Source organism: Anser brachyrhynchus (genome assembly GCF_964034855.1).
Source record: "Anser brachyrhynchus genome assembly, chromosome: 3".
Classification (NCBI taxonomy): domain Eukaryota; kingdom Metazoa; phylum Chordata; class Aves; order Anseriformes; family Anatidae; genus Anser; species Anser brachyrhynchus.
In genome coordinates, this window is record NC_137696.1 from 46,478,281 (window position 1) to 46,498,528 (window position 20,248).

The following is a 20,248-nucleotide window of genomic DNA, read 5'->3' on the forward strand; positions in this document are numbered from 1 at the left end:
CACCATCAGGGCAATTTAGACATTGCCGTTGATGATAACAGAAAGAAGAATCTGAACTAAGGAAGGAAAAGTCCAACTAGGTCAACAAAGTCCCTGGTGGGCGGTGGTACGGTATCACGGAGCTGGTACACACAGCAGACATGGATGTGCTTGGAAGGATTCAATTTTGCAGCACAGGGGAGGACTGCTCTGCTTCTGTTTCTATATAAGGTAGGTAATAAACTGTATTTGAACTGGTGGAAACAGAATATGACCCACATTTCAAAGCTGGAACCTAGTGGGTTTTTATTATTTATGATTCACAAAGCTTGTGCAGTGCACCAAAAGAAAGGAAGCCATGCTTACTGCCCAGAGGAGCCTCCGATACAAACCTTGAGAGAAACACTTTGTTGGGCACGGAGCTAACTCCAAGGGCTTGTATTTATTATAATTACAGCATCATTAAAATCTGGCTTCTTCTTTCACTCAGCAAACTGAGATCCATTCTCCTACCTCTACAGCAGGAGGTTTTTATGCTGGGAGAATGCAACAGCTGTATTCTCCATGAACCGAAATCACAGCCTTCAGGTACTCCCCATTTAGCTCTACTTGATGATTTTAGTTCCTCTCCCCCTCCTTGGGCATTTCTGCATTTTCCCTTTCTTCCGCACAGATGTATTGCTACCATTTTTCTTTTCCTATCTTTTTTCCCCTCAGTTTTTCAGTATTATTATTTTTCTCCTTCTTCATGAACTTTCCATGGAGTCTCACATTCACATTTTACCTCTTCCTGTCCTTTCATTCCCCTTTTGGCTTCGTTCTTCCCCTCCTTTGCCTCTCGCTTGTCGCCACCTGCCTCCCTCCGTTCCCCTGAGCCAACCTTTTTCTCTCACCAACCCCATTCTCTCACCCAACCACCACATCCCCCAGTGGGTACCCCAAGCCAGTGCCTTCCTCTTTGCCCTTCCTCGAGGAGCTCAGCTCCCTATGCACCCCTCAGATGAACTCCTCTTCCTCAGCTGCACCCTCTGAGTTCCTCCGATCTCCGCTCTCCCCCGTCCATCTCACCTGCTCTGCCTAGCCCTGCTCCAGGACACAGCCTACTTCTTTCTCCCCAGGACCGCAGCTCCTCCAGCCAGGCCTCCCACTCGCTACTCCCGGAGCCTCAGGGCTCTCTGGGGGGACCCCTGATCGCACCCAGCCCCTTTCCCCGTCTGAAAGTCTCCGGAGCTCCCCGCGGTCCCGGAGGGGCTCCCGTTGCCCGTCGCGGCGGCGGAGCCCCCGCACAGCCCCACAGCAGCGCCTGCCGGGCCGGGCAGGCGAGGCGAGGGCAGGTTCTCGGGGGGTCCCCCCGTCCCTCCCGCGGGGCTGGCCTCCCCCCGACGCCCCCCCCCGTCCCGCCGGGGTGCCAGCGGGCAGCAGCTCGCCCACCGGCTGTGGGGCCGGTGCCGGCTCCCCGGGCCCCGACGGGACGGGGGGGAGCCGAGAGCGGGGAGCACCCCGGGCACCCCCCCTCCGGCCCCCGCGTTACCTTCCACTTTGGTGAGGGTGAGCACGGGGCTGTTGCAGGCGCTGAGCGGGGCCACCCTGGCCGAGTGCTTCTTCATGGCGAGCCCGTCGCCGGCGGCAGCTCCCCGCCGCCCCGCGCCTACATCCTGGCGCCGCCGGAGCCCTCCTGGGCGGCGCTCCCGGCACGGCCCCGCGGCCGCCCGCCGGCTCCCGGCCCGCCGCCCTCTGCCGCAGCACCGGGCGGCGGCGGCGGGGGCTGGGGCTGGGGCTCGCCCGCTGCCGCTCGGGGCTGCCGCAAGCCCCACGTCACCGGCGCGGCCCCCCCCGAGCCCCCCGGGGCCGCCCCCGGGTCGGGGCGGGAGCGCGGCGGAGCCCCCGGGCGGCCCCGGCCCCGGGCGCAGTGCGGCGCGGGCAGCGGTCCCGCCGCCGGGAGCCGCCGGGGGGCTGCGGACCGGGCTCCCGGCTCCCTGCGGACCGCTCAGCCTGCCCCCGCCGCCTCCCGGCGCAGGGCGAGCCCTCCGAGCCGCTCCTCGCTACCTGCCCCCGGTGCGGCCCCCGCCGCCGCTCCGTGCCGGCCCGCAGCCGGGCGGCCGCTCATCGCTGCCGGCCCGGGCACGGCCCTGCCGCTGCTGCGGCGTCAGGGAGCCCAGCGCCGGGCTCAGCCCCGGGAGCACGCACCACCGGTTGATCAGTAACACTCCAGCACTCGCAGAAACGCACCCTACGGCTTTCTCAGCACGGCTTGCTAACTTCCTCCGGAGGCATTGCACAAAACACCTCAGCACTTACAAATTAAATAAAATGGGGGATTTCACAACTGGATGTTGCTCAGATGTGGCGACTTGATATGCTCGTGTTTTGTTTCTTTTTCAGAAACAATTTTAAGACCCCCAATCGTGCCATACCAACAAGTTGCGGTAGGTTTCCTCTTCTGTTGATAAGCTTTTTTTACATTAACTAACAGATCAATTAATACAGTGGATCCAGCAGAGGACACATTCTAATGAACGAGTATGAAACACAAAATAAATAATAATAATAATAAAAAAAAGCTTTAAGCCAGGAATGAAACATTAAAAAATAAATAAAATTATACAGCTATAAGCCAGGAATGAGATTTTGCAAGACGCTGAGCACCACCTGACTCCTAGAGAATTCTACTGTGGCTACGAAAACCCTCAGCACATTCACCGGTTTCAACCGTGAGATGTATTAGCAGACCAAGATGCAAATACTCCACAGTTCTTAAGGTTTAGTCAAATTAACAGGAGTGCACTTTGCAAACAAGCCTAGGCGGCCAGCAGTACTCCCCAAACACTCCAGAGTATTTGTTAATGATATAATTAGTCATTATTGAAAAGCAGCCCTGACAGGCTGGTTAGCAAACGGTGGGAAAATGCCACCTTCCTTCTGCAGGCTGGACAGCTATTTGTATTTAAGAGGCTAGCTCTCCTGGGGGTCAGATCCAGACTTAGCTTGCAAAGGTCTCATCTGGTGACCTGCAGGCTGGTGGAGCCAAGGGGCTGCTTTGTGTTTCCTATCAGTCTTTAGGATGAGCTGTATCAAAAAATCAGTAGGTTCCTTTCACAGGATTCTTTAGGAAAGTTTATTGGCATGCTCAGCAAGAAGACCACAAAAGCCCAGCTCAGTCAAATGAAAAAAAAAAAAAAGGCTTTCATGGTTATTTCCAGGCTATCCTAGTAGGATTATCAGACTCACTGATTTTCCTGTGATGTTACAGATCATAGGCATGTTGGGAACTGTGGGTTCATCTTGTTTCACTGGACTGTTTCATCTAGGAGTCCAAACAGTTTCTGATCTTTGAAAGAAGCTACATGAAGAGAGGCAGATCTCACCGTGGCTGGTTCTGTCCATAAAATATTTCTCAATGCTAGTGCCTTGTATATGAGGATTTCAAAGTGCAGTATAAAATATTCATTTTGCACTGCTTCTGAGAAGAAACTTCAGATTCACAGGTGAGTAAAATGCAGCCACAGAGTTTAAGGAACTTCCCCAGATCAGCTAATCGAGTGACACCAGCAAGGAACAGAACCCAGATGAGCTGTGCCTCCTTCCACCCTGAGCTTAGCTTCCACAATGATCTGAACTCCTGCTATAGGCAAGAAACCACTGAATCAGCATTTTACATCCAAATTTCAGGCAAATGGTTGTGCAAGGCAGAGGAAAATCAGACTTCTCTACTGTCTGTAACTTGTCATCACCAGGACATTTATAGGAATTAAAGGCTATTTATTTTAAAGCCTTCTTTGTTGCTGGGCACTTACACTCTTCCCTTTCTGCAAGGTTTATGCTCTCATTTTTTATAGGCAAGACACGGTAAGCACATTATTTTACTTGGAGGACAGCACCATTCACATAAAGAATCATGATGAAAAGGAGGTGAGTTATTATTATTTTTTTTTGATAGCATATTATTCTAACTCAACCACGCATATATTTACTATTCCAGGATTTGCAGGGCCGTTAACAGGTTTCAAGCTTGCGATGTTTTATTTATGGCTAGAACTCCAGATGTCAAAGACTTTCCTGGCAACAACCATCTCCTGTGGCTGGCTGGAGCTCTGCTAGCTTGGGTGATGGTGGCGGCCAAACGTGCTGCTTTGAGAGGCTGGTGCACCTCTGCCAGCTGGTGCTGCGAGAGCCAGGAGGCACCTCAGCCTTCCACACTCCCGTCCTCCTCCTCCCTCTGATGACACCTTGCACAACCACAGTGCTCAGGGCTCTTCGCCTCGATGCTCAGTTTAATCTCCCCAGAAAAGCTTTCAAAGGGACTGAGGACAACAAGTATCCAACTAATTGGTTTCAGATCGGGAATAGGACATTGGACTGCTTGCTGGCTTTTGGACATCATTTGGACAAAGCATGTCAAGCGCAGCTAATTAGGGCTAATGCAGTTTGATATGGCTGTACTTGACCCTCGATCCCACTGCATTTTAACTCCAGTCTCTGATTTCTCTTGCTGCCCTTGCAGGCACAAATACTTACAACCAAAGATCCATGCTAAGCCCCTGTCTTGCTCTGCGCATAAAAATCAGCCACATACCACAATAACAAAAAGTTGTGTTTATTTAATGAAGAATAGTACGTCTGAGGACTATATTCCAAGGGCTCTAAAAGCAAGAGCTGGGTTTGGCAGCATGCTTGTTACTTTCTGTAACTTGTATGGCAGTGCAACCTCCCCGCATCCCTAAGCCTTAACACATTTGCTGCTGGATTACATTTAATTGAATTCATAGTAAACGCCTTACAGTATTAAGTAAAGCAAAACCGATGCACTCAGGGTAACATTTCAAGTCAAATTTACGGCTATTTTTCCTTAAAACACCCCTCCAGCATTCAAGAGGTAACAGGGGAGAAGCTGGTGGATGTCTGGCTTCCAGACAGCTAATAAATTGGGAGAGAAAACTCAAAGCTTGAAAACTGGAGAGAACAGACTTCCAATTCCAATCAAGAGCAAGGATGTGTCATGTGAAAAGGCAGAGTCAGATTAAAAATCCAGGATGAGATAGTTAGAATTTGCTCAGCCAGGCTTCTGTATGGTAAAGTCTGATGGAGCTGCTTTTAATACATACCATCAGTTACCTGAAAGTTCAGATTAAAAAATTACGTTTGGTTGTTTTCTTTAACGCACAGACATGTAAATGGAGGCATTAGCACCCAGCCATCATGCTGCTTTTAAGCTCATATAACATCACCACTTCTGTGAAAGACTTATCGATGTAGAAAGGTATACTTGAGACAAAACTAAATTCTCATAGTTATGTCTATTATAACCCTTGACTTTTATCCTATTAGCTAATTTGATTAACCAACATGAAAAACATGTATAGTTGGTATTTTTCCAGTTCAGATATTTTCCTATTTAGTGTACTCATTAACAGGACATTTATTAATTTACGTGCTTGCCTTACCACTGAGGGCAATCACTGTTGAGCCTAGCAACCCTAAAGGAAATGGAGTATGGACTTGTACATGTGTAGCCAATTTCGTAACAGGCTACATCTCATGCCAAAAGGAATTAATCTGCTAGGAACCAAATACATGCACGAATATTAGCTAGACACCTACTCTGCCCACAAGCTGTCCAGGAACAGATCCTCCTTTCCTCTTGTTTATTTGAAGTTATTTGTTGAATATTCTCCACAAACAATTATTAGTCTGTTTGTGAGGAGCTTGTGCTTATTTGAATGCTGTGTTAGTTTTGTCTGGCTACCGTCTAACAACTTTCTAAACCATTTTTGTTTCCTGACTAAAAAAACATGTTAAACACGCCTTTCCAACTCAAATAATAGCTATTTTGGAAGTGACATTTGCTGTCCTGCTATCATTTTGAAATAAGCATTTACGACACGCTGCCTGGTGACCAGCCACCAGTATGCTGTTTGCACGTCTTCTATATTCACAGCCATCATCCACTCAAAGCAAATTCCAATTTCTGTCAAAATCACATAGACGTCTTTCCCTGTAATATGTGCCTGGCTGCAAGGATGATGTCTTTCCAACCTTCCCTATTCCAAAACAAGTCAGTTACTTCAGGTATGATATCGTCAATTCACAGAATGAGACAGTGGAGGAAGGAAGGTCTGACTGGCACCAGACCACACTGAACAAAGACTGATATACCCGAATGCTTTTTCTTCAAAGCCAAATCTGAGGTGTTCTTAAAGGCTGCAGATTATAATTTTGACCATATCTCCAACAGTTCCTAGACATGGATGTGAAGTCCTAGTGAGAGTATCTTCCTATCTTCCTCCTTTTTTTTTAAATCCTTCTGTTTATAACTGCTGTAAGCACTACGGGAGGAGACAGCGCTGATTAATTTTATTTCCAAATCTCATAAAATATTAACTGTTTCCAATACTTTTTGAGAGACTGTCCTGGTTTTGTGCATAAAAAAACAGCTGCATTTCAAATAATCCTGGTGGGTTCCACAAGATGTAATAAAAAAGCTAGTTTAAGTCTCAGAGTTTCAATACTGGAGTATATAACTTAGTTATGGTGTTTAGACTTCTGCTTTAGGATTTTGTCAGGGAACATTTATGTCTTAACCTTGTTGTGAAAGGGAAATACTTTGAGAATTTTTATTTTACTTTGAATTTTAAAGAAAAGTTAATGCAGTGCCCATGGGCAGGTAGGAGACTGCAGTTTCGTGAACGTAGTCTTACATTTACAAGGGGATCAGACAAAAGGATGTTTGCCAAGCTGCTTCAAACTGCTGGGAGCTGAGGGGATCCCAGAGCCACTCGGTTTCAGCCTTATTTTCCTCAGCAACATGGGTGAAATGAGCATTGCTACTAGCCAAAGGCAACTCTTCCTGAAAAATATACACCCAGGAAAAAAGACAGGGGCTGTTCATTTTCTGAAGGCCATTGGGCCTCCTGTGACGAACAGCAGGTGTTTAAAGGTGAAAGACCCAGGAATACAAGGCAAATTCCCGTATCTGTTTTCATGATTACATGATTCCCATCCAGCTCCTTCAGCTGACGGGCTCTGCGCTTTCGCCTCTGTACAGCTGCAGTTTAGCCAAAATGCACACTTTTGGATCAGGTGGCTCGGGAACAACCCCTCATGTGGCAACTGTGATTTTTCAGCAATCCACGCAGTACCATCAAGGTTTGCCTTTAGGAGCTGTGACCTGTAATTAATCCAGTGATCAGACTACTTACCTATATAGCATTTCTTGATATTAGTGGTGGGAACACAGCAGAAACTAGAATGGAGTAAAACAGTAAAACACTTCAAATGCCTCTGTCTTAAAGCATGTAATTCTCTGGTAACTCCAGCAGGCTCAAACAGTTTTGCCTGGTAGAAGCTGCTCTTCACTAGCTGCTCCTGACAACTCCACCAACCCCCCTCTGTCTCTTGTCACTTTTGAGCCATTTCAAATGTTGATCCCCAAAGCTATCAGTTCCCTGTGTAGTTTTGTCTGAAGACAAGAAAGCGGAGTCCTCACTCCTTCACAGCCTGGCATTTTTTTCTAATGAGTCTCCAGGGGTTTTCAGGTAATTTTTTTGCCTAGCCATATTTGATGCTGCCTAACTAAGAGACCTCTATAACCTCAAATCATAAAAAATAGATCATTATACCATCAATATCAACAATTCAATAACTATTTCTGAACCTTCTCATTATCTAGGATACGTACACTATTACAAATAACTGGGCATCACCTCTACATTCTTCACTACCACCTCACTCCTTGCTAGCTGTCTTTGTAAGATACTGGATGTGAAGTGCATTTAAATGTAGTTGTGCATGTTTTCCACCATCAGAAACAGCTGTGCTGAACCTCTACTGCTGTTACATCCCAGCTCAGGAGGGGATGGCTCCTCCTGTAAAGATGCAAAGGCCAGGAGACAATGTTTGGCCATCGCTCACACTTCTACCATTGTAGAACAAATAGGTTCAAAAATCTGAAGTTAGAATATATGAAAACAGAACTAAAAAATCTGTGGTTCAGACTCTAGCTCAAAAAAAAAGAAAAGAAAGAAGTTTGATCTGTGAGGCAATCTTATATCCTTGAATAAAAAGTTCTTTAAGAACAGACTAAGTAAGCAAGTAAACTCCCTGTCTCAAACACAAGCAGAGATCATGGGAACTGAAGGCCGAATCATATCTGTTTCTCCTTCTCACCTGAATACTTATAAGAATTTTGCACTGCCTTCCCAAGTAGTATTAAGCAGGAAAAGAACAAAAAATTAGATGAAAAAGGTCATCCAAAGATCATTCAGAAAATAAAAGTAAAGGCACTTCTGAGCAAATCTATTCTGTATTTTGAGTTGTATGGACAGTGCTCTGGAGTGAAATTCATAGCCTCTCCGTCAAATTTGTTTTCCTGACAGCTCCCTGAAACATGATTAGGTAGGATGTAAGCACTCCCAGTGGTCTATGGACTGGAGAGAGTCTCAGCCTACAGAAGTAACTTGCCAGTTATTTGCCAGGCAGAAAATTGCTGCCAAGATCCAAAGATGCATGAGACGACAGGTTCAGACAGATTCCTTTGTTGCCCTTTTATCAGGAAAACTGATTTTTAAAACTTTAAATAATAACTTTCTTGCCATTCTCCTCTGTATACTCTGCACTTTGTCTTCTTACTTTTTATGTCAGCATTTCTTTTGTTCTTTTTTTTTCTTTGAGTTGTCTTTCCCTTCCTCCTCATGCCTTTTCTTTGTCATTTTTTTCACAGTGCTAACACTAAAAAGCTTGCAATGTGAACTGAATGCCACATCCATTTATAAAGCTACACTGACAATCAGGAAAAAAAAACATTCTTTTTTTTTATCATTCATTTCAGTCAAAACCCTTAATAGCAAGTAATGGGATTTTTGGAGGTATCTTAGACCCCACTACCCTTTGCTCTCTGATTTTAAAATTCTGCCTGTGCACGCTACCAGTGCTAATCCAGAAGAATTCAAGATGAGACTGAAAAATAAAGCCATAGGCACAGCCTCATCTCAAATCTTCCAAGCCTGTCCTTGCAGGGCTCCAAGCAAGGTCCTGCAGAGCAGCAAGTTGACTCCACAGACGCAACAAGTTGATTTTCCTGGGACCTTTAACTGAAATGTTTTGAGTGAGTAGCTGGGCTGATTGCCCTCAGAGAGACATTCAGTTTGGCACACTGAGTTCCTGCTTCAAGTGTAGATTTTATTTAAAAGGCATTACACAGGATGAACCTTTTAGCACCAAGTGTTTTGTAATGATATCCTCCCTACCCTGCAATCCTAATCACTCCAGTCTCCCATTCCTGGAGAGGCTAATTGGTTCCTCTTGAGCCCACTGGTTACTTCCTTCTTTCTAAGGGGGCTTCTCTTGCTTCTTTCAATTGCTATTAAGGGAGATGTTAATATAGTTGGGCACCAGCTATTATACTACAGTATGAGAAAGCGATATGAGCTTGTTTCCTTGAAGAATATCTGCCCTGAAATTCTGGGAAATGGTAGAGAATGCTGGGGTACAAATGGTTCTCTCTGGATATTACAGAATATAAAAGCACTTGCTGTGCTATGTATTGAGAGCAATGGCATCAAGATCCTCCTGCTCCCTTTCAGGCTCTGCATTTACCATAACAAAGGGCATGAGTTAAGTTTCTGCCACAAGTTACTCATGAGTACCCTGGGACATAACTTTGTTACTTCCTTAATGTGGTTTTGAGATACTATGATGAAAAGCCCAGAGAAGAGCCAAGCATTACTGTTATTAAACTCTTGGAGCGTACCTAACAACCTTCCTATTCATAATTTATCACCCCTTCTTAATAAAGAGGACAAATCTATTAGCAGTGTATAGGGTAAATCTATTGTTATTGCTGTTCATCACTAGTGCAAGAATAATTAAATCTTTAAGCTGTACACTAAAACTGAGTTTTCAAAATGAGAGTTAAAACAGCATTTTGTAGACCAAGAAGTACCTCTCTTAACAATTCTAGGTATTCATAAATACCTAGAGATTTCTACAGTCTTCCTTGGGACATGAATGTCCACTGTTGGATCTTGTCTGTTTTACCCTTGGAGTAGGAGAAGAAAGCAAGTCAAATGGTTTCTTGCTGTTTCTCACTAGCCAGTAATCGCTAAATCTGTACAGATTTTGTTAAAACACGCATGACTTTTTAAAAATGCTGGAGTACAAATTTCAAGTTTAGTGCTTATGTGACAATAGCTGTAAGCATTGAAGATGTGTCATTCTATGCTGTAAGCCCTGTATTTTACACAATAACAGGATAGCTCTTTATAAAGACCTGCTGCTGCTGCTTATCACTAATCCCTCAACTTCAAGACTGGATTTAGTTAATACTTTGGGGGAATGAATCTGGATCGTTAATTAACAGTACCAAGGATATCTGTAATAAGATTACGCATGTGGTTTTACATTCCCATGACTCAGTTGACTTTCTTTTGAACTAATGGGAACTTGGCTTCAATGTGCTCAACACTGGAACTGTCATTGCTGATAGGACAGTAATAATGAAACAGCTAAAAAGGAAACTAAATTTTAAAGTAGACAAATTAAAAATATTAGATGATAGATGAGAAGGAGGGAGGGTTGCTATAAGCTATGAGTGCATAGGATAGCTAAAAGAGGGCAAAGCCTTAGGTAGAAATGTCCAAGATAGATAAGGGAAGAGAGGACTACCAAAGACAGAATAAGACTAATGCAGGTGGGAAACAGTTCAGACAAGCATCAGAAGAAAAATAGAAAGCACACTTGGAATCAGAAATTAGAAGAATATTGAGCTAATTCAGAAAAACTGAAGTATCTGCCTGTTGTGAAGAAAGACCACGTGTGCTTGGGACAGGGCATGGGAATTCAGTGGATCCTGTTCATTTCAGCTGGAGGAAATTATAACCTACCAAAAGCACAGCTTTCTATTACAGGGAGGCTTCTTGTCCTATAATGCATTGCTTGGCATTAGCACGTATCCTTATGCAAAGAGCCTTCCAACTTGTTCTTTGGCTGCAGCTTGATCCTTTCACCACGGCCACCAGGAGCAGTTCTTTGGAGAATCCAGATGATCTGCACCCCCCCATCACACAAAGTAAACCTGTCCGATATGGCCACAGGTGTATTTGCTGGGTGGCACGTGGATAGCAGGAGTAGTGGGGAGGAGACTGGCGAGGAGATCTGAGGCTCCCCTGGCTGGTGTAACCCTGGGGGAACATCAGCTTCTGGTCTCATTTACAGCAGCATGAGACATGCTCTGATCCTTGCTAGGAACTGGATAGATGCCTGAGTGATGGGAGGACAAGGGACCCGAGAGCAAAAGATTTGCCTATCCATCTCCTCCTAGATGGCATGAACCTTCATTGGGCAGGTTCCAGCCTCTGCAGTGATGGCAGAATCATTCCCCTGAGATCTGAAGCAATGAAATGAGCTTCTTTCCTCTCCCACTCCCAGCAGATTCAGGTCTGAACCTCAGGTTAAATTTCCACTGAACTGTGAAGCAGCAGGAAAGCAGATTGATGCCCTGCATATTATTTCCACTGGTGTTCCTCGAACTGTATATAAAACATTACTATAATTCTGTCCTAGGGTTCTGTTGATATTAACAAACCACTTGAATTTTACTTTAAGTAATTAAAATCACAAGTACCTTTTATAGTAGTTACAGGCAGGAGGCAAATGTGGCTGGGGCCTTGTAATTCAGACATGTCTAATAATTCAGGCAGCAGCATATATTTATCAACTGCATTTCTTCCATAGAAGCCTAAAGCCTTCAGCAATGCAACATACAGTTCCTCAAAGCTTTGAAACATAAATCTAGATCCCATGCCACCTCATGAAAATAAATAGCACAGATGCCAAGCAATTTTTTTTCAGATTAACAACGTATAAAACACCTTGCAAATAACTTATAGATGTTTCATGTAGTAACTCATTGAAAATGAATGGCTCTTCAATGTACGGCATCAATTTAAACCTGCCATGGATATTAGCATACCCGATGCAAGATGTTAAACAAACTAACGATTGATACGGAGACCTAAAAACAAAGCTCTAGACAGAGTCAGGCTCTCTGGCGCTTTCAGGCGTTTTTAGGAATAAACCGTCGCTCCATCAGAAGTAAATAGAAGACCCACTGTTTGCTCAGTCTTTTCCCCAATAATGACATTTCTCCAGGATCAACTTTCATGAGAAGATTAAAACAGCAACAAGACATGCATAAAGAAAAGAAGGGAAAATCAGTAAGCAAATGCATTTCTAGGAGACTAGAAAGTTGTAAGGCCTCTGAGGCCCTATTCACTGAAGCCTTTAATCACTGTATAGGGCACAGCTACTGTATTTAAAGGAACTTTAGAAAACCTAATTGAAAAAACATATATACTCCCCAAGGCACAAGATTGCATATGAGAATTGACAAGTTTTTTCTTGGTGTCTTCTGCCCATTGGAAAGCTTATCTTATACTCTTGTCTAGATTGTCTGCACGAACAAGGAAGGCTGTGAGGAAGGAAGCAAAATCATGTCTGGAAGGCTTGTGTGAGACAAACGGAAGACTCAAAACACAGCTTTAAATCTGCAAGGAGCTAAGACCACTGCCTGACTAAGCTTGAGAAAAGCTTGTGCCAGTCAAACAGGAGGAAGTACGTTTGGTTTTGCTGACCAGGAGCTCAGAATAGTTGTTGTCATCCCAGCATTTAAGAACTACTCACACAATCAGTTTGTACAATAAGGTCATTGAAGACATACTTGTGGGAGACAATTTTTGAATGATACTTCTGTGTGTGCCAAACCAAACAGGGCATCAGCAGAAGACAGCAATCCAAAGGCAGGAGACACACAGAAGCATACAGAACTCATTAGTGCAATTAAGACTTTGGAAAGGGACAAATGAAATAGTAACTCGAACTCTGGGAGGGGAGTGCAAGTTGGCTTAGCTGAGATAAATACATCAGAGCTCCATCCAAAACAGCACCCAAAAAGATATTCACAGACAGCTTGTATCCATTTCATAACTTGAGGAGTGTAAAGAACTACTTGAAAATTAATTTAAAAGATAACAGTGCTTTTGCTATCTGGACAGGATCCATGTGTGGATGCCATAGGCCAGTCTCTTTCCAATAGGTGCGAAGATACTGCAGAGAAATACCCCAAACTACAGCTCTAACATTTACATGAATATGACACCCTTAATTTCTGTGTTTCAGCATACATAAAACAATAATAATAATACTCACTGCTTCATCTAAATTAATGCTATGTATTTTTAGGAGTTCTGACCCTCTCTCTCCCCTCTGGCAGTGTATAATATATAAAAACAAAATAAGCTGTTTGCACTTAATTCAATCTATACCACCTACATTAAACTTCACCCATTCTAACTGCCAGTTAATGTCTTATTGCTGTCTAAATCCTATGAAGTGGGAGGATTATTGGTTTAAGTCCCTTTACTTAAAAAGAAGCCTTCTTTATCTTGTAGAGGATCATACACCTGCTCCAACAGATAGTATTTGTCAGTGAAGACAACACCTAGACAATGACTTGCTATTTGATCATTGTAAATATGTTAATATTGAGCCAAGCTACACATTTTTCATCTCACATTCTTATCCCCTCCATATCTTATCAAACACAACTTTGTCGTACCTTATTGCCAACCAGGAAGAATCTATTTCAAGATTCACCCTTAAACAATAGTGTCATCTATTTATCACGTTCTAATCATTGAATGCCACCAAAACCAGCTTGCATTCATTGAAAAGGACTTCACCTGTGCTGTGGATATTCCATTTCCACTTATCACTCTCTTCCTGGATCATTGCATGCAAAGTGAAAAAAACATATATATTGTATTTCAGAGTGATTTTTACCCCTCTTATTATTAATTGCATTTTCTTTTTGGGCAGAATGTCCTGAAGAGTTATTAAGTGAAGAGATACCATGCCCTACTACATTACCAGCAAAGTGATTGCATTTCATTGTGCTGAGCTGCACAACAAGCTCTGACTGTCCGGTCTCATTTCCAGATAGTTTGCAGTTTCAAAATTGTTTTCACTGCTTCAGGGGAAGTCACCCAAAGTCACCAAAGATCTTGTTGTAAATGTTAGTATGGAAGTCATTATATACTGTCAACAGCCAGGATAACTGTGTTTTGCCTTTCATATCAATCTTTCATTCTTCTTACTCTATTTGGCATAAGGTACAAGAAAATATTTAAATCTCCTGTGTTTTTTCTGTGTTTTTGCTGAATTATATATAATTTATATATAAATTATATATATATATAAATATAATTTCCCACCCAAAAGAAGTACAATGTGTTTGCTATGCTGAAATTACTACCAAAATGACTGCCAGTGACTGCCTGACCAGTGCTGAGTTTTGTTTTTTAGTATTTGGAAAACGCTGGGGTGAAAGGTAAGAGCAAATAGAAATCATTACTGCTTCTCTTGTTACTGAGACACTAACATTCCGACATTCTCCTGCCTGCTTGCATACTGCACGCAAACATAAAGAAACCACATTTAAGAGGGAAACCAACAAAATGCGGTTCTCATGAATGCACCAAATGGGGAAAGAGGGGTTCTTTGCAACTCCACTGGGTGCAGAATGCCAAATACTTACCAATTTGCCAGTAATAGAGGGGAATGTGAGACTATCTGCTGCTGGAATTGGACCATGACAAAGAAGAAACAAGCTCATTTATAAAATGTTAATGACTACAGAAATTCCATAATTGAAATCACTGCTATGTCTGCTGCAGATAGTACAGATGGATGAAAGGGAACAGAGACGATCCTCCAGGCTTGTGGGAAAAAATCTTGCTGCTCAGCACTGAAGAAGATTATGAGAATCGAGAGCCTAAATAAGAGAAAAGCTGAAAAAGCAGGAGGAGTCAAAATACATCTAGATGTGAAAGGCATAACAACTATGGATAACACATAAGACTGTGCCAGAATAGTTTAATATTTATCTCAGCCAAGGGCCTATTTTGTTGTGTTTTTCAGTTTCTTTTCATACTTTCTCTCCTCAGCATCTATTTCAATGTGAAGGACACTGGGATTTGCCATGGATCCCAAGAATGAATTGAACTAAGCCTCAAATTCACAAGAAAGAAACAAAGTGAGCATAGCACAAAATCATTTATATTATAATCACATCAGTTAGCATGTTGTAAGTCTCCCATGTCAGTAACGTGCCCCAGTTCCTGACTTCAACCACGTATATTAGTAAATTTGATGTTTTATCAGCTGACATCAGGGCAATGTCAATGCAACTATTGCTTTCAAATGTTATGTCTTTTGATGTATATATTTTACGTGTTTTTCTGCTACATTGTAATATGGTTTCCATGGATTAGATGGTTGCTGCTGACATTACCCTTCAACATATTTGAATTCCAGGCCTCATTCTACGGAAAACTTCACAGGTACGTAAGCAAAATGCCGAATAATGGAGCTTCAGATTCAACTGACTTAAGCACATCTTCAGAGCTCTGTATCTGCTTACAAAGTGTTTTGCTGAATGGGTTTATGTAGATAGTTAAGGCTGAGAACATCCATCAGCGCTTTACTGATGCAGGCTAGCCTCCCTCCCTCCACAACATCTATTTGATTTAACCCTACAGAATGGGTTTCTCCTTCTTTCAGCTGACATTGTTGGGAATACGGTGTAACTCCACCCAAAAAACTCCTATCCTCTCCTGAGTCCCACTGAACTCAGGGTCTCAGTATACTTCTATGGCACCATATTAAAAATACTACTTTTAGTTTGACAGCTGCTGCCTCTTTCTTTTACTAGGTAAGCAAACTATTACAATTCCCTGTGTTCTTGTTGAATGAGAATTCACAACCAGGGGAAGTCTGAAATGCGGTCCCTAAAACATTTTTTATTTTGCCAGCACTCACCTTACTCTCCCCTATTTAACACCTCTCTAAATGAAATAACTCTGTTCCCATCCTTCTCTTCTTTCTGCAACTTCTATGTGGTCTTTTCCCCATCTTACATTTCTCCTATTCCTGCTGAAGCTGTTCCGTGAAAGAATGGCCCAAACTGGCCACAACAGCTAAACCTAGTGTAATAAACTATGGATTTACTGTTAGAGGGAATTATACTATTTCAGCATAGAACCTGGAAAGATACTGTGAGAAGAGATGCTTCTTTAAATTTGATATGATTAGTCCTACCAGTAATTCTGACAAAAGTCAGAGAAAGAAAATAAGGGACTATAAATGCTAAAACACTTTAACATGTTTTTAATCCCATATTCTTGATAGCCAGCAATGGTTCTTTCTTCTAAGTATATTCGTGAGACCAAAACACCGTACAGTTAGTGCCTTTTGTAATATGTAAATTGCACTTTCCTACAAAAACAAGGGAACGTTCACATTACAAATCATTATGTCTGGGACAGAAAGAGACTGCAATGTGATCAGTAATTGCAACACGGCTGTTTTAAAAATTCACATCTCCTGCGAAGAGAGGCTTTGCACTGCCCATCCTAGACAGGCTTGAACGATGTAACAAGCACATTCGTTACATCCATTACCATATCCCAAGCACATTTGCAGCCAAGTCAGGCTGCAAATACAACACATTTCCCTAAATGGATTATTAAGAAAGCAGAGGTCCTAGAATTGCTTTGACATATCATTTGTACACATTGTCATCCTGACAACTCTTTAAGTATTAGACAGAGAAACTCAAACACAAAGACTGTGTGTGGAGAGCCCACAATGTATTATAGACTACAGTGCAGCATCCTTGATCTGTTGATTAGCCCTTGGCTATAGCAAGAGACGTCTCAGAAAAGGTTTAGATGACAGCTTACATAAGAGAATGTTTCACACATATATTTGGTTTAATCTCATGTATTCCTTTTTTAACATTCTTTGTAACGATATTTCAGGTTTATGATCAAGAATGTAGCCTATTGCTTTGCTAGACAATACCTGTTTTCATTTATTTTATGCCTTTAAATCCCATGAGACAAATGTGTTACTTTCTCAGAAGCAAGAGGTTCAAATAAAGCAGTATTGCAGCTGAACTCTGTATGCCTGCAAACTAAGATACGGCTCAGACTTCCAAATGACAGCAGATGAGGAAAGCGCATACTGATGCGGATGAACTGGTGTGTGTGGAAAACAGCGTGGAAGTAAATTACAAAATATCTGTATGGGCAGCTTATGCTGTCTGCAGAGAATCGGTTTGTGACAGAACGCCAGTATCCCCGGGCTAGGCACAGGTACCTGGCACCAACGCCAGCCTCCTGTGGGCGCTCAGGGAGCCAGAGGAGATTTGTGCACCTGGGAGCTCCGTGAGCACAAGCCCTTGCCCAGCCACCCCGGGTGAGGACCTCAGGACTCCTGCGGCATTTGGTGGTGAGTTTAGGCAGAATTTGTGAGCAAGTACTTCTCTCTCTGCTGTTTCTGTTGACGTGCTCAAAGAATTTCAGTGGAGCAGAAAGGCTCTTTCCTGCCCTTTGGAAGCTCTGCTTACCGTATTGTTATTGTTTCAGGTGAGCTGATCAGCACCCAGAACAGTTAGGTTGGACATCCAAATACTGACAATGTTTGTGCAATTTATCACATCAAAATCTCATTATGCACAAATGAGAGATCACTTACATGTCCAATTAACAGCAGAAAGCAAGAGGAAAGGAATCAAAAAGCATGGTGCCTGGCTGGCTTGTCTGCATGCTGTATGTAATGTATGTACTGTAAGTCAGTAAGAACGCAAAGATAAAGCATTATCAGCTGTATTAGTATTAAATAGGCTTGTTAACAATCTCTTTATGATGGTATCTCAATATTGCACTGTATTTACATTGAGCTTCTGTGTACTACTGCTTGATCAGTGATTGTCTATGGCATGAGCCTACAGCTGGATTGCAGGAGTTATATGCCCAGTACAAATTTGTTACTTGCACAAGGAGATCTGACTTTCTTGAGTATCTGCAAAAACCTACAGTGTGAACTAAGTGTATTGACCCATAGAAAAGTGAGGTATTTACAGTCTGGTCTTAAGGGGGTGGTGCAAAATCCACAGCAGCCAATGGAAAGGTTGTTGCCTGTATCTGTGGAAAATTCACTCTTGCTTAGGCAACTTTGAGTAAGTCACCAAATGCTCAGTTGGCGTATTGCCACCCAAGTTCGTGGAACTGTAGCAGAAGACAAAATGTCCTTAAAAAGGAAGCATTTGATAAAGCCACTGTTTTTTCAGCGGTGAACTGAAATGTCAGGAGGGCTGGGAAATGCAGGAGGTTTTCAGCAGCAGATGAAAGAACCAGAGCAAGGGAATAAAGAGCATAGGTTTGTCTCATCTGTGAACAGCTGTCTGACACCTGATCTTCAGATAAAATATTGATATGAGAACAATAGGAAAAATGCGTAGGTGTTCAGAACATCATATTTATAACTTGTATATACGACATCATAAAATATATCGCTAAAGATCTTCACTAAGGCACACATTATTTATAGAAAATTCACAACTGAAAGACAAGAGAAAAAATAATTATTCAAGTAATTCTGGTGATAAAACATTTAGTTTTGTTTGCTTCTTCATTATGTCCCTGCATTTATACATAACTGGTAGATGATGCTAAACAAACATGAGAAACTCCTATTGGAACTGATGGATTTTGCACATACTACATGGGCTATCTCAATACTCCTCTTTAGCTTGATCCCTAGTAGAAAAGCAAGGAATAGTGATAGAAACTGCTGCTCTGACTTTTAGAAGCTTTGTCAAAGCACTTGAATTGGACTTTAAGTGCAACTGCATTAGACTTTCTCACAAAGCATGATAGGGCTTTTCTCGTCTTCTCTCTCACTCAGCCATTTTGTCTGGCTGTTGCAATCACTTTGTGATTGCTCTGATTTGGCCTTCAGTTACGCTTTTCAGAGCTCAGACAAGAAATTCAGCTTGCAGTACTACTAGACATATTTGGTGTATGGTGCTGTGAAGTGTGGCTGTTTAGTGTGGAGCCACATAAGCACAGAAAGGCTACAATGCCGTGATGGGTTTGTGTCCCTCACCAGAAGTAGGGGCATGGTGCATGGAAAGGCTACTGCTAGAAGTAGTATATCACCTTTAACACTGTACTCTGCGTGGGCTGTCTGCAAATAACCCCCAAAGAAATAGAAAGCTGTGAGTTTATTAGGACATGCATAGTGAATACTTCAGATATATGCCGTACAAATATGTTACAGTCCTAGAAATGTAGTTACCATTAGTAACCAGCAAAGTTATTTTCACAAAAATCTAATAACCATTCAAACTTGAAGGAATGTACTAATTAAGAAGCACAGTAGGATTATAAAACAGAGAAGTCTGGGGAGGAAGAAAGGTCCCACTAGCTATATTTGCATATTTTAATTTCAGAGCTTGGTGTCAGAGAAGAATGAAAAATGCTGCCCGACCACAGGCATTTTCTCATAGGCACAAAATTTACCTGCTGCTGGGTGGCAGGACTGAGATAACAGGCAGGAAGATGCAGAGAATCCATCCTAAGCACAGCAACAGGGTAGGTTCAACTGGAGGAGAGTTCCCAAGGCAAATCAGAGTGGCAAACTAAGTTGCCTATTGCTCTAGGTAGTCTTACAGAGCCACTCCATGGGCAGGGGATTGCCGCCAAAAGAACACTATGGCTATCACTGCCAAGTCCACACTCAGAGGCCTGGCTGCCATGCAAAGACTGCTATTTTTTTTTCTCCATCATCCAGAGCATTATCCTTACAAGAGTAAACTTCTTCTTTGTATTTTAGGCTAGTATTTGAAACAGATTTGTGACAACCGAAAGCCCTTTGGTTCTCTTACTTCCATGCTGGCCAAGAATCCAAACCAGGAGACGTTGCAGAAGCAGCCCTGTGCCTGCAGCCTGCAATACGCATGGGCATCTGCAGGCACTGATGCTCCTCATCAGGCATTAGGTGCTGGGGAGAAATCAGCCCTGCCATTATGCTGTCCAATGCCTCACAGGGAAAGGTATAGAAGGAAGGCATCATTTATCACCTTGGGTGACCCTCAGGTTAACAGATAATCTTTGTATAGAAACTTATGTGTATTCCAGAAAACTACAAAAGGAGACAGACTTGTACAGCTGGAGGATGAATGAGTAATCTTTCCTTGCAAGGACAGACAGAAGCAGGGTTTTCCAGGCTGTTACAGGATTCATCAATTAGTTTGCAAGTAAGGTACGTGGCAGCAAAAGGCAAAAACACTTCCATTGTATTAAAAACAGATCAAAAGATTAGAGGAAATTACCTCTCTGTTGCCTCCCAAGAAAATCTTTTGCAGTACGAT

At 42.8% G+C, this 20,248-nt stretch overlaps 1 protein-coding gene across 9 annotated transcripts in view; it reads right to left on the reverse strand.

Moving 5' to 3' along the window:
- SLC35F3 (solute carrier family 35 member F3) overlaps positions 1 to 20,248 on the reverse strand; it is a 170,347-nt gene that overhangs the window by 62,357 nt on the left and 87,742 nt on the right. The window contains exon 1 of one of the 9 annotated variants that reach the window (XM_080586429.1): positions 1,511 to 1,718. The exons of the other annotated variants lie outside the window; for them this stretch is intronic. Within the exon in view, the coding sequence (XP_080442555.1) occupies positions 1,511 to 1,586 (76 nt within the window). The 5' untranslated portion in view covers positions 1,587 to 1,718. Of the gene's footprint in view, positions 1 to 1,510; positions 1,719 to 20,248 lie in introns of those variants that run through there. 9 annotated transcript variants of the gene reach the window in all.